The sequence below is a fragment of the Rhinopithecus bieti genome, unplaced genomic scaffold (genome assembly GCF_001698545.2).
Source record: "Rhinopithecus bieti isolate Rb0 unplaced genomic scaffold, ASM169854v2 scaffold_23303, whole genome shotgun sequence".
In the NCBI taxonomy this organism is placed as follows: domain Eukaryota; kingdom Metazoa; phylum Chordata; class Mammalia; order Primates; family Cercopithecidae; genus Rhinopithecus; species Rhinopithecus bieti.
In genome coordinates, this window is record NW_016810922.1 from 891,096 (window position 1) to 905,930 (window position 14,835).

General features: G+C 36.6%; 1 protein-coding gene across 1 annotated transcript in view; it reads left to right on the plus strand.

Moving 5' to 3' along the window:
• COL21A1 (collagen type XXI alpha 1 chain) overlaps positions 1–14,835 on the plus strand; it is a 203,160-nt gene that overhangs the window by 105,458 nt on the left and 82,867 nt on the right. Inside the window, exons 11-12 of the mRNA XM_017893237.1 lie at positions 10,637–10,690; positions 10,782–10,835. Of these exons, the coding sequence (XP_017748726.1) occupies positions 10,637–10,690; positions 10,782–10,835 (108 nt within the window). The remainder of the gene's footprint in view (positions 1–10,636; positions 10,691–10,781; positions 10,836–14,835) is intronic.

Sequence of the window (14,835 nt, forward strand, 5' to 3'; positions counted from 1 at the left end):
AGTCCATGATGGAAGTAGAGAGCACAGTGAGGTAATCATGAGCCCAGGAACAATGGGAGCCTCTAGAAGTTGGAAAAGGGAAGCTCCCCTAGAGCCTCCAGAAGGAATGCAGTCTGGCTGGCACCTTAATTGTGTATAAGATTCCTTTCAGTTTCTGACCTCTGAAACTGTAAGGTAATGAATTGGTGTTGTTTTAAGCCACTATGTTTGGAGTAATTTGTTATATCAGCAGTAGGAAACTGACACTCAGCCCAAATCCTGTCTTCCCAAAGGTATGACTTTTTCTTAAATATCCAGCCCCTCCCCCAGTCTCCCTACCTCCCCCACGTTTCTTTTCCTCTGCAGGGGATGTGAGGTTGGGTGGTCAGGCAGGAAGAACAAGCAAGCCTGGGAGCCAAAACAGCTGAGGGTCATTAGTATGTGTTCAAGGCCAGCACCCAGTGGGAATGGGAAGGTGTGGGTGGGGCCTCTGGCTGGCTATTGGAGCCATCTGGACCAAGCAAACTTGGATGGAACAATTTGAAGGGAATTCTGCTTTGTTTGGACTTGATTCTGTGCAACCCCCCTCAATAAGCAATTTGAATCTCTTTCACACATTATAACCAGGCCAAGCCAACTGAAACTTTAAATAGGAAATTATTTCACTCTGGAGAAATACTAATTTTCGTAAGAAAAGTGCCTTCAACCAAAATTAAAGAGCTATTTCGGATCCTTCCATTTCTTTCTCAGTTCTCTGTCAGTTAAATAAGTTCTATTATCACAATGTCTGAACATGTTATTGCTTTACTATTTTAACATTACAAAAGAGGTAGGGGAAATATTTATATATCCTGCCAGGTAATTCAGAGGAGTACAACTACTGAAGGCATTATAGAGATATGGCATTGATTTGTTAAAGAAGGCCATATGTGGAAATAGCCCTAGCTTATGAGTTTATAGACGTTTATATTTTTACAGTGCTCATTTCTGTTTTCTGTTATCATTAGTTACTCTTTTTTTTTTTTTTTTTGAGACAGAGTCTCACTGTTGCCAAGGCTAGAGTGCCCTGGCACAATCTTGGCTCACTGAAAGTTCTGCGTCCCGGGTTCATGCCATTCTCCTGCCTCAGCCTCCCGAGTAGTTGGGACTACAGGTGCCCGCCACCACACCTGGCTTTTTTGCATTTTTAGTAGAGATGGGATTTCACCATGTTATCCAGGATGGTCTCGATCTCCTGACCTCGTGATCCACCCACCTTGGCCTCCCAAAGTGCTGGGATTACAGGCGTGAGTCTCTGCACCCAGCCTAGTTACTTTTTATGAAGTAAAGTACTTTACTAAAGCAAAAGCCCAAGCTGGTCATTAGAGAGATCTGAGATTGTTTTTCTTTGCTGAACATAGGTTGCTTTGCTTCTATGGGCCTCAGTTTCTTTGTCTGGAGAGAAGATGGTTCCAGATGAGGCCCAGGTTCTCTCTAATCTGATTATTTTAGGATTCTGTGAAGACCATCATATTGACTAAGAGAGAAGTAGACTAAGCTGTAGAATTCTAGAGATGATTTTCTATATTAATAGGCTCAGGAAGTGAGTTGGGAAAACTGATAGCTCACTGCTACCGATAGACAAAAGAGTGGGTTGGTCACTGGGTCACAGTTCATGATTCAGTTCCCCCCACTCTTTAATGTGCCACTGAGTGAACTAGAGGTGCAGACAGGGGCCAGCCTTCTATTAAACCTCATAGAAATAACAGTCATTACAGATGGGGAATTTCAAAGTTACATGATTGATCAAACCACAAAAATATAAAGTACTAGTTGGGGGAAGGTTAATAGGAAATGAATTTGGATATAGAAGAAAGAGAAGGAAGGGAAGATGGCATGGAGTTCTTTAGGCCATTGTTATGAGTTTGGCTTTCAGTTGGAATGAGCGATGGAGTAACTGGAGTAGAAGACCGATGTGATCTAACTTATTTTTAAAAGAAATTACTTCGACTTCTGGGTTGAGAGTAGATTTTAGGGAGATGAGGGAAAACACAGAAGGAGAAGTCAGGAGGCTCTTGTAATAATCCAGGGGTGAGAGGATGGCAGCTAGGGCCAGAGTGATAGTGGTGAGGTGAAGAGAACTGCTTACATTTTGCGGGTATTTTGAAGTTAGAGCTAACAGAACTTGCTGATCTATTGGATATGGGTTTGAGAGAAAGAGAAAAGCCAAAGGAGATTATGGATTCATGGGAGAATGGAGGAGATAGTATTAAGTGAGGAAAATCAAGAATGTGGTTTTGGCAGTGTTTAAATTTATATGTTAGACATTCAAGTAGAAATTTTAGGTAGGCAGCTCAATATAGAAGTCTGACATTTAGGGTGAATGCTCTTCTTGTGAAGTGTCTTTCCTTGTCCTTTGCCTATTTCCTATAGGAGGGTATATTTCATATGGACAAATAAGATTCTATGCATTAAGAGAATTCTTTGCTATATATGGTGTAAATGTTTCTTCTGACTACTAATTTGGTTTATAATTTTGTTTTTAAGTTTTAGAAATGTAAAATTTCCCCAGAATGTAATGTTTTCTTTTATTAGTTCTAGTGTTATTTTCTTTAGCCTTAGATACCTATGTATGTTAATTTAGCTTATTATGATTTTAATGTCTATTAAGTCTTGATTTCATTGGGAACTTATTTTGCATTTGAGGTAACATGAAGATCCAAAAAGATTTGGAGAACTTAGAAAATGAGCTATTTACAGTGAAATTCAACTAGAATAAATGTATGGGTCTTACTTGTCTTTGAGATGTTATTTAAGCTTGATGAAAAAGGGATTGATGTATTTAATAGGACTGCCTCAAAGGCTGATGCAATTTTTTGGCATAGTTTGTAAATGCATAACATCTGCATTGAAAGAGATGACAGCCCTGCCTCTGGAGTGTTAGATTTGGTTTAGAACTCTACACATGAGGGACATGAAGGAACTGGAATTCATTCAGAAGAGTATAACTTGAAGTGGGCGAGATCTCAGAAGACAGCCTGTGAGTGAAGGTTCACTGAACTTCAGGTATAATCCAAACAAGAGATGCTACTTTCTTTTCTTTTCTTTTTCTTTTTCTTTTTTTTTTTGAGGTGGAGTCTCGCTCTGTCGCCCAGGCTGGAGTGCAGTGGCCGGATCTCAGCTCACTGCAAGCTCCGCCTCCCAGGTTTACGCCATTCTCCTGCCTCAGCCTCCCGAGTAGCTGGGACTACAGGCGCCAGCCACCGCGCCTGGCTAGTTTTTTTTTTTTTTTTTTTTTTTTTTTTATATTTTTTTTTTTTTAGTAGAGACGGGGTTTTACCATGTTAGCCAGGATGATCTCGATCTCCTGACCTCGTGATCCGCCCGTCTCGGCCTCCCAAAGTGCCAGGATTACAGGCTTGAGCCACCGCGCCCGGCCGAGATGCTACTTTCAAATATTCAAGAATAATGATAGAGAATAGGAGGACGGGGTGGACAAGAAGCACTTAGGTTTGCAGAGTACACTTGTTGAGGGTGAATAATTAAAAAAACAAGTAAGAACTATGAGATAAGCTTGTTTATTATGCTTTCCTTTTTCCAGACCCTTAACTGAACATGGTGCCAGTTGTGGACTCAACAGTTTAAGAGCTGTTGGGAATTTGGGGCTGAGTGCCATGAAGATTAAAGAATTGGAAAATGGGATACAGCTGGTTAAAGGCCAAAGAAATGGCTATTATTTAGCTTGGAGAAGAGAATTACAAGAGATGGCTTAGTTACAAAGTGTATGAAATACACTCTAGATAGAACAGTGTCTACCTGAACTCTCACTTCAGTTTGAACTCCTTGAAAAATAGATTTATTTGTTTACTTTATGTGTTCTCTCTCTCTCTGTCTCTTGTCTCACTAATAAGCTAAAATATGAACTATTTACTACAAATGAACTATCCTACACTTGGGCAGTTTATCACTTTTTTAGTTATTTAAAACTATGCCTTCATAAGGCTTTCCAAGGAAAGCTTTAACCCTGGTGAAAAGGCATCGCTGTATGAAATGTGGCTGCCTAAGAGGCTGATAAAAATTTTGGCGTAGTTAGTAGATATATGACATCTGTATTGAAAGAGATGACAGTCCTGCCTATTGGAGTGTTGGATTTGGTTTAGGACTCCACACTTGAGGGGCATGCAGAAACTGGAATTCGTTCAGAAGAGTATAACTGGGAGCATTTAAAACTCAGAAGACAGCCTATGAGGGAGGTTTTACTGAACTTTGAGTATAATACAAACAAGAGATACTATTTTCAAATATTCAAGAATGATGCTAGAGAGAAAGAGGACAGGGAGGTAGGCTTGGCGGGGGCTGAATGGTCAGTAAAACAAGTAGGACCCATGAGATGAGCCTGACTAGCTAATTCATTTTTCTTCAACATTCTCCTTTGTGAAAAGCATATGTAGATTATTCCGTGTTTATCTCACATGTCTCTTAGATTACTTATATATATATATTATAGATAGTATATACAATAATGTGTGTAGACATGTATACATATATACACACTAATGTTATTGGTATCCTAAATTCTTCAAAGAATTGGTCAGTGACACATCTAACATCTGTGATTTTAAAGACAGGTTTGTGCATGTGAATGTAGGGCTGTTTCTACTATTAGAGTTCTCGGTTAGTGATGACTAGTTGAACTCAGTAATTATTAATTTGTTTGCTTATTTATTCTGTCCTCCACTCAGTCATATACCTATACTCGCTGGGTGCTTACTGTATTCCTGGCACTCTTCTAGACTAAGGATATATAGCAATGAACAAAACAGAAAAAAAAAAAAAAAAAAAAAAAAAGCAAAACAACCCCAACCTTGTCATTTTGAAGCTCACATTCTATTGGGGAAAAATAGGTAATAAATACACACACAACGTCAGATGGTGTTAAGTAGTATGGAAAAAATGTAGCAGGACAGCAAGAGAGGAAATGAGGTGAGCTATTGATTGCCTCTTTTTGAGTATGAAAAGCACAATTACTAGAGATTTATACTGGGAAGTAAGAAGTACTAAAGATGGTTTAAGTTACCTTAAAAAGTTGCACATTCTCCTTTTGAAATAAACTTAGTATAAGTTTAAGTGTAACCTAACTCAGGGAATGAGGCAGTTTACCAAAGTTTAATTAAATTCTTTGAATTTAAGGACCTAGCTCTATCTGGAGAAATTATTTGTCAAAGGTAGGCAAGGTTTTTCATTTATGTGCTTAGCTCAACGGAAATACTGTAGGAAACTGGATGATGTTGCTCTATATTTATCTATCCCCTACTTACCTTTCTCTATATGAGGGAGGATTAGATTTAGGCTAAATCTCATTTATAGTTAATGTAGTTTTCTTTAATTTGAGGTAGAAATAGTTTACTTCACAGTAGCATATAACTTCTCATTGTCCAGTAGAAGTTACTTATGTTAATCCATAATTTTTTAATTTTTAAATATTTTTTATTTTTTAATTTTATTTATTTATTTATTTATTTTTGAGCAACTTAACATTTTGCAACCAATTAAACTCTACTTTCCTCTGGAGTCCCCTCTTAGTCAGTGGTATCATCAGCCACACTCACTGCACAAGCCAGAAACCTACCTCAGCATCATTCCACAACTCCAAATTACTCACCTCCCATAACCCATCATTAGGTTAGACTAAATATACTTTGAGTGGAGTTGGTTGTACCTACCATTCTCAACCCCTTCAGGAACCTCCCACCTGGTCTTCATGTTTTCTCCTGCCTCTTCTAATCCATCCTCCACAGGGCAGCAAGTGATCTTTTCAGAGTACACTCTAATTGTGTGACTCCCTGGTTTATATGACTTTAGTGGCTTGGATAAAGGTCAGAGTCCTTTGTAAGACCCATGAGCTGGGCAGATAACCTCCAGTCTACCATTCTGATATGCTTTTCAGCCTGGTTCCCCTTATTCTCTCTCTTTTGGCTCTGTGGATATGGTACCTCTTTTCCTGATGCATGGCATATAGGAAGAATTCCTCTCAGGCATTGTGCTTCTTTAGTATTCCTTTGTCTCTTAGAAAAACTCCCAACTGCTTGCCCTTCACCTCCCATAGCCTTGCAGTTCTTGCATAGCACTTAGCTCAGGTGTAATTTTACATATGTTAATGGGAAGTGTTAATGAAGTAATCCGAGCAATCAGTAAAAGTATATAAACCACTTGACTAATAGTTGGGTTAGGTAGCACACTAGTTTCTATATTAGTTATACATAGAATGGCAGAGATTTATGAATTTTCTTGAAATTTAATTGCATAGAGCTATAAAGCTTGCCAACAACTAGAAGATTCCACAGTGGACATTAAAAGTACACACTTGGTTTTTGTTACCTAGTTACGTTGGCTGTGTACCCAAGAGTATCTGTTGGAATTTTGGAAATCTTTGAAGAAAATTATTTAATGGAATAAACTTTAAATCACATTCTTATATTTTTAAAAGGAGGGTGACATCCAAAATTATTTCTTTGGAATGTATTCTTATTTTTAAATTTAGAGTATTTCAAGGAAACTAATATCTCTACCCTCCTCACTACTTTGAAAAAATATATATATTTAGATTGGCAGAATATTTTATGACACGATTAGAAAGGGGCACAGAAGAGTTGGTGACCCTTGCACATTTGGTGATTTTATTTCCTTAATTTCTCTTTCAATGCTATACATCTTTCCTGGAGCTTTGTAACTATGAATCATGGAGGAAAATTAAATTGATTCTGTATTCTTTTCTTCAACCCTACAATTTGGCAGTGAGAATATTTTTTTCCTAAAAAAAAAATGACTCATTTATAAAGAAGTTTTCTGTGAACATGGAAAAGACTTAAATACTGTCAGATATCTTGCAGATGGGGGTAGGGTGGGTATTTGGACCTGCTAATAAATGCAAAATGGCAAAATTCATGTTGAACAGTATTAACTAGTCAAAGATCATAGGAAAGTTACAGTTCTGAAATGAGACATGAAATGTGTGTTCTGAAAAATAAGAACTCAGTAAGGTATATAAACAGATTATTTTTTCCTGTTTTAAGGCATTTTCCTTTCTTTAAGGTTGACGCTGCTATGAGTCAACCAATGTTTTATTTCTTTTTCCTCTTGGAAATTGTTCTGTGTTGTAATATTCCCCTTTTAACCTTTATTTTCCTGGTTTTAGTCCAAAATTTGTTTTTCTGAATTTCATTCTATTTTTTCTGGTGTTTTGCCCTAGGATTCCCCCAGTTTGGATGTCGTTTGGTTTTCTTTATTTTGTTACTAAGCATGTTTCCTGTAGCTTCTAAAACAACATTTGAATTTCTTTCTGCAATTAGTATTTTAAGAATGCATCTAATTGTAACCTTAAAAATATACATATCACAACATTCTCAAATTGTGAGAAGCACTTATTATTCCTATATTGTAATTCCTCCAAAGATATAACAAAGAGAGCCATTATAAAATACGCTGAGGCCTTGTTTGCATGTTTAGCATTAGGTCTGTCTAATGTTGGAAAAGAGTCAAATCATAAAGATGATGACTGGACCTGCCATTCCCAATGTACTAATGGTGGCTAATAAGGCTGTCTAGTAACATTCTGCAGAAGTGTTCTTGTGGTTTTGTACAATAGTCATTGAGTCTGAAGAAAAGAAAGAAACTCACATTTATTGAGTTCCTAACGTCTGCCAGAATTTTCACATGTGACTCCATTTGTTTCTTTTCAAAAGTGAAGTGGATAATAATACCAGTTTATGGTAAGACACTAAGCCTTTACTAGGCAAAGTGACTTAGCCAACATCTCATAGAAAGTAAAAGGAAGAGCAAAAATTCAGCGCAAGGTCTTTTCCAATTTCAAATTCATCGTCTTTCCACTTCACTGTGTTGCCTCCCAGGATTTGGGGATTGATGACTCTGCCTGAGGTCACATAATGAGTCAGAGGTAAGCTGGGAACACAATTAGGGCATCTCCATGTTGTTTTAATCTGTTAAAATGCAATGTGTCCTCTATAACAAACACCACATCAACTTCTTCAAAGAGGAGAGGCAGCACAGCAGCAGTTGATCTTTTATGAAAGATTAATTTTCCTAAAAAAGTAGTAAGGCAGATATGACATTTGGCTTAACTTTCAAAAAACTGTAAAAGAAAAATAATTTGTTAAATGTGAACTTTGCAGAGGATCAACCATTTTTATCAATAGCCAACTTCCATGGTAACTTTCTTTTGAGGAATTTTATGAACATTCCTTTCCTCTGGGCACTCAGAATTCTAAACAATTTAAAAATAGTCTTGCAAAATGGATTTCTTTGAATCAGATGAGTCAATCTACAAGGATCAGATCTGACCCACCATGAAGCACTTTCTAATAGAGAATGTTCCCGCTGGCTCTATCAACTTACTAGCTTTGTAACTTTGGGCATATTACTTAACTTCTGTGCCTTAGTTTCCTCATCTGAAAAAAAGATAATTTAGAACCTACATTAAAAAGTGATTGTAAGGAGGAAAGTGAATTCTAGATTTGTAAATTGCTAGCAGTGACAGAATTGAGAGTGAATTCTAGGCCTATCTGATTCCAAAGTGGCTGAGGGAAGGAGATTCAATGATAACTAGAGTAGTAGACATATAGGGCTGAGCAAATTCTATGTAGATTGAATTTCTTCTTACTTTTGAGTAATTTCGAGAACAGGAAACATGCGATTACTAAACATTTCCATTTTCTACTGAAAGGTGCACAAACATAACATGATTCCTTGGAGAAGGAGATTTTTTTTTTTAACACATTCGTGTATAGAGTTGGTGACTTTAAATTATTCCAGTGTTTTTTCAACAGAATTGTACCAGACAATGTGTTCAATGCCAAAAATACAGAAATGAATTAAACCTGGTCTTTGATCTCAAGGGGGCTCATAATTCAGTGACGGAAACAGTGCTAGTCTAGAGAGTAGATGATGGGTTGGAAAAATGCACGTTGTTTTGTCTGGAGTATGGAGAGGTTGATAATCAGACTCATTGTTTCCTGGTGAAGTGCAATGGTTAAGGATTGGGCAAAGAGACGCAAGAAAAAAGTTTGTATCTGAGAAGTAATGGAGAAATCATAACAATATATTCTATGAGAACTGAATAGAGTATGAAGAAAAGATGATGGTTGGTGATAAAAAAAATTGTATAGTCAGCTGGGTGCGGTGGCTCACACCTGTAATCCCAGCACTTTGGGAGGCTGAGGCGGATCATGAGGTCAGGAGATCGACACCATCCTGGCTAACATGGTGAAATCCCATCTCTACTAAAAATACAAAAAATTAACTGGGTGTGGTGGCGGGTGCCTGTAGTCCCAACTACAAGGGAGGCTGAGGCAGGAGAATGGCGTGAACCCGGGAGGCGGAGCTTGCAGTGAGCCGAGATCACTCCACTGCACTCTAGCCTGGGCAACAGAGTGAGACTCCATCTCAAAAAACAAACAAACAAACAAAAAAATTGTATAGTCATTGTCATTCTGGAAGTAACTGAGAAGGCAATTTACACAATAGAAAATGTAAAGGCATGTAAAAGGAGAAAAAAAAAAGACTGATCTTTCAGAGACAACTCATTACTAGAGGTAGCAAAGAATATTATAAAGGGTATTTGAAAATGTGAATAGAAAAACGGAATTATGATGTCTCTAACATTACAGTTAAAAATGTATTGACAGGTGAGTGGATGAATATGAAAGACCAGTGCAGACACCCATGAATAGCCGCATAGAAATGAAGCTTTTAGATTTATGAATGAAGATGTAATTGGAAACATTAATGAGATCTGTGTTAACATAGTTGACAATGGAGACTGGTATCCAAACAATAAGATCTAAGAAAAATGGAATCTGAATACAGAATATGAGAAAGATGGAATTTGATAGTGGTTATTATGTTTGTAGGTGCCAGGTGGTCTGTTAATCTGACAATCAGCCCTAAGAAACCTAGATAAATGTTTAGGACCTACAAGTTAATTTGGAGACTTTAGCTGCCATGTGCTAAACGAACAATAAATAGTTCAACTCTGTCTAAACAAATTGCGCTATTTTACCAAAGTTCCAGTTTTTGAGGAGGGATGTCTAAGAAGCAGTGGGGATGAGAATGACTTCTCTCATCCCCCTCCCCTAAGCAAACAGCCCAGCCTTGGGGACCATGGGGATACGTCATAACCACCTTCTTACATTTAACATCAGCAGCTTTCTAAAATGAGTAAAGATTGAAGAATAATATTAATCAAGGGTTATTAATTTATTCTAGAGATTAACTCAGATGGTCATTAATTAGGTGGTTTATAAATACACATTTGTCTAATCCTCCAATCTCTTGAAGTGTTTTTCTCTTGGATATGTTGAATATATTTCTAATAAATCCAGTACATTTCTTAAGAAATTGTGAACATTAACTCTCCTCTTAATTTAAGATTTTCTAAATATTTTATTAATTTACAAATATTTAGGACCCTATATACTTTTAAAGGATTTCGTAAAGATCGAAGGGTATGAATTCCTTATTAAGCATTTAACACTTTATTATTTTGGAGTTGTCTGTAAGTGAAGTTTTAGGCGTGAGAAATGAGATAAGAGTGAATTCTGAAATGAAGAACTTCTCGGTAAATATGAAATATTAATGTTTTTCTTTTTTAATTGTTCTTTAGGGATATCAGGGAATTGCAGGGACACCAGGTGTTCCAGGATCTCCAGGAATACAAGTATGTGATCCACTTCTATACATCTTATAAATTTTATTTTTAGTAAACTAAAACCGATAATTAACAAAATTTTATTTTGTGGTTAATTTAGGGAGCTCGAGGACTACCGGGTTATAAAGGAGAACCAGGGCGAGATGGTGACAAGGTAAACACACACAAAAATGCAGTCAACGGTATTAGTCCCTCAAAGATAAAGGATGTTAGCTATGATGGTTTCCATTCAGTAGTCTTTATCTTGGTGAATTCTAAGATTTGTGGGCTCAGAAGTTTGTCAGTGGCTATTAGCCAATAAAGCTTAGAGAAGGCTTTATCACTGGATAAAAGAAGTTATCACTGACTACTATCAAATGAAACAGACATTGGCATTGCCCTATGCCATGTTCTCTCTCTGTGATTAAGCTCCACAGGGAGTTACCTTCTTAGAGGAGTGAGTTATGTGAAAGAAATATGTTATTATGTTAACTCCAGATAGCCCAATACCCAAGGGACCATCTCCACAATAGGTATCTATCTGGCATGTGGCCTATTGGCTCAGCCTTAATGGACTTCACCCTTAAGGCTTCAGTGAATACAGATAACATTTCTATTATTGACTCTTTACAACTCTGAGATTCGCCAAGCTTCCTATGAAGTATATGTTGATTAAATATGCTAGTACTTTCCCATGGATCCAGTCAGCACCTACTGGTTCTGGTGGCTGGTCCATGATCAAGATGCCCAGTTATATTTGCTCAGATCCCCATGCTGATTTGTTAGGTTAATTCTTAAAGTACAATCTTATTTTCAAAGTCTTTGAAGGCAGTTTGCCGTTTGCCCATGATAAAAACCTACAATGATTTTCTAACTGTCATCCTTGCAAAATTCTTGCTTTGTTAGAATTTACACAAGTGTTAATAATGTGCAGTGTTCACATCTGAAACACTGATCTAGACTGTATCCATTTTATGAGTATATGGCTGCTTATGTTGGTTACATAAAATTATAGCTGTTAAAAGTACCATCTCAAGTCTGATGGATCTGTTCCTTTCAAACTGTTTGATGTGGAGCAAGTTACTTAATGTCTCTGAATCTTATTTTCTTCATTTACATAATGGGAATTTTTAATAGGTTTAGTGTGTGGGTTAAATGAGATAATACATGAAAACTACACTGTATGGTTTCTGGAACAGGGTTTCTCTTAAATAAGTGGTTCTTTTTGTGGTTCTGTTTTACTTATCAGTTAGCATGGTTGTAGTTGCGATGTAGCATAGGTTGGGCTGGCATTGGGTCATGAGCAAGTCATGGGTGAGAGCAGTCATCAGGGCAGATAGAAGAGTTAGTTACTGGAAAAGAGGCAGAGAAAAAATTGTATGACTAAAGGCAGAGTTATAGGGAGAATTAGAGGAGGTAAAGCAGAAGAAATAGTTGGTATAAATACCAAAGAAGAAGTGTAAAATCCTCTTTTCTACTAAGTGGCCCTGGGCCTCTATAAGACTTTTAGCCACTAAACAATCTCTGCCAGTTTTAAATGATAGAGGAATCTATAGAGAGAGTAGGGAGGAGGCCAGGCCACAGGCATGGGACGTATCTTATAGAGTCATGTTCTGGAAATATCATAGGAAACAGTCTGACCTTCTTCAGGTGAAGGGAGATTGATTGCACTGGCAGGGTGGGGACACATGTTCTAAGGAGACCATGTGCCAGCCACCTCACCTGCCTTCTAGTCTACTGGATCATGGTTATCTATCTTCTCAGAAATAGCCTGGTTTGGGGGACAAATGTATGAAATATGTATGTTTGAATGAATGAATAAATATATTATTTTCCCCTTTAGTTGAGTGTTTTAATTTATATTTGACAGAAAAAAATGTATATATTTTCCATGTACACTTTTTAAAAGTATATATACATTGTGGAATGACTAAATCTAGCCAATTAACATATATATAACTTGACATAGTTGTTATCATTTTTGTGGTGAGAACACTACATCCACTCTCTTAGCATTTTTTAATAATACAGTAATCATAATACAATAATATGTAACACAATAATTAACCATAGTCACCATACTGTACAAAAGTACTCTTGAACTTATTCCTCATATCAAACTTCAATTTTGTATCCTTTGATCAATGTCTTCCCAGTCCCCATCCTCCCATCCACCCCAGCCTCTGGTAATTACCCCTCTACTTTCTATTTCTATGAGATCACGTTTTTTAGATTCCACATATAAGTGAGATGTTATGGTATTTGTCTTTCTGTGCCTGACTTATTTCGCTCAACATGGCATAAGTATACATATGTAACAAACCTGCACGTTATGCACATGTACCCTAGAACTTAAAGTATAATAAAAAACAAAAAAACAACAAAAAAAAATGTCTTCCAGGTTCATTCATGTTGTTGAAAATGACAGGATTTCCTTCTTTTTTTATAGCTGAATAGTATTCCATTGTGTATAAATACCACAATTTCTTTTATCCATTCATCCATTGGCAGAACTTAGGTTGAGGCCATGTCCAGGCTACTGTGAATAGTGCTGCAATAAAATGGGAGTGCAGGTATCTCTCCAATATACTGATTTCATTCTTTAGTTGAGTTTTACACACTTAACATAAAAGGGGATTTCTTTTGTACATCTTAAAATAATTGAACTAAATTTTGTGGGAATAAATGTTCCTTATTTTAAAATAAAAGAATAACAGTAATTCTATTAGTGGCATCTTATGCTAACTGCCCTATTGTTTTGGGTCATTGTGTTATCTTTTAAATATAGGTCTGTAAATTTTACAACGTCATACATTCTACTGGATAAGATAAATAAGACGTATATTTATGCAAGGTCTCTGTTTTCAGACCAGTCATGGATTTTATTCAGAGTTGACTGTTGTCTGAAGTTCACTGTTGGGGTTAAACTCTGATTTGACATAGTCATTGTGGGTCTAAAATCACCACGTGCTACCTTCCAAGTTTCCGCCTCACATTCCATGTGGCTTCCGAGAGTTTTTTGCCCAGAGCTGAAATAATTTAGTAAGTTAATTGAAGGTTTTCCCTTGATTATTCCTTTATAACATGGTTCCTTGATTTTTGGAAATGAGGGGTTAAAAAACATACCCCTGAGGTGACTTCGACTTGTGGCAGTGCTGGATAATTTTCTGGGCATCATGCAGTGGCCTTTGGAAGATTGTTCCACACAATACTGTTCCCCATTAGGAGATTTTCCCAGAATAATTTCCATTTTGTGGATTTTCTCCGAAGACTCCTACAGTAGGAATTTCCACTTAAGATAATTGAAATTAGATGTGCTTTCTTGCTGACTTTAACATTTGTTCTTCACATATCACACAATAGAATATATATAGATTTTGCAGGATTTTTTTTCCTGAATTTACAAAATCAAAAGGAATACTTACTCAGCAAATAGTCTTCAGTTGGTGACTCATTTTATTACATGCTTTAAAGCTATTCTTTGAAATCTAAAAAATACTTTAAATGCTTTAAAATACTTCCTCAATATTAAAAAACTAATATATTTAAATTGAATGGAGAACTATTTTTTTGTTAAAACTCACATTAGGCTATGCTGGTTAATTGATATGTATTTGTGAATTTTCAAATTGAGTATGAAACTTTTCTATGGCAAATTCAAGTTTACAGATGTAGGAAGTATAAGTAATTTATTTTTTAACCTATCCAGACTCTGTACAAACTCATTACTTGACTTTTCTGGGCTTAAGAAATAAAATATCATAATTGCATCTAGGGTATTACTGGAAAAACTATAGATTTTCTTTGTTAGTACATTCAACTTTTAAGTGGTCCCTTCAAAGCCTCACTTTCCCATTGTCCTCAGCATCCAGACTGGAGCCTCATATGGTGGGTAAGACTTCCCTACCTGAAGAAAGTTCCTTACTTCTGGGCCTCCAACATCAAAAAACCTAAGTGGTTTTACAGTGATTTCTGTTATAGAGTCAGTCATAACCAAGGAACTCCAATATGTATTTTGAGAGAACACGGGTCAAAAAACTTAAAAATGTTAGAGATAACAAGTTAAAACTTACTATGTTAGTGGTGTTACTTCTTTCAGTGTTTCTGAAGACCAAAGAAACAAAAATTACCAAAACAGGGAGAGTCTACCCATATGATTTTCTGATAACACCATG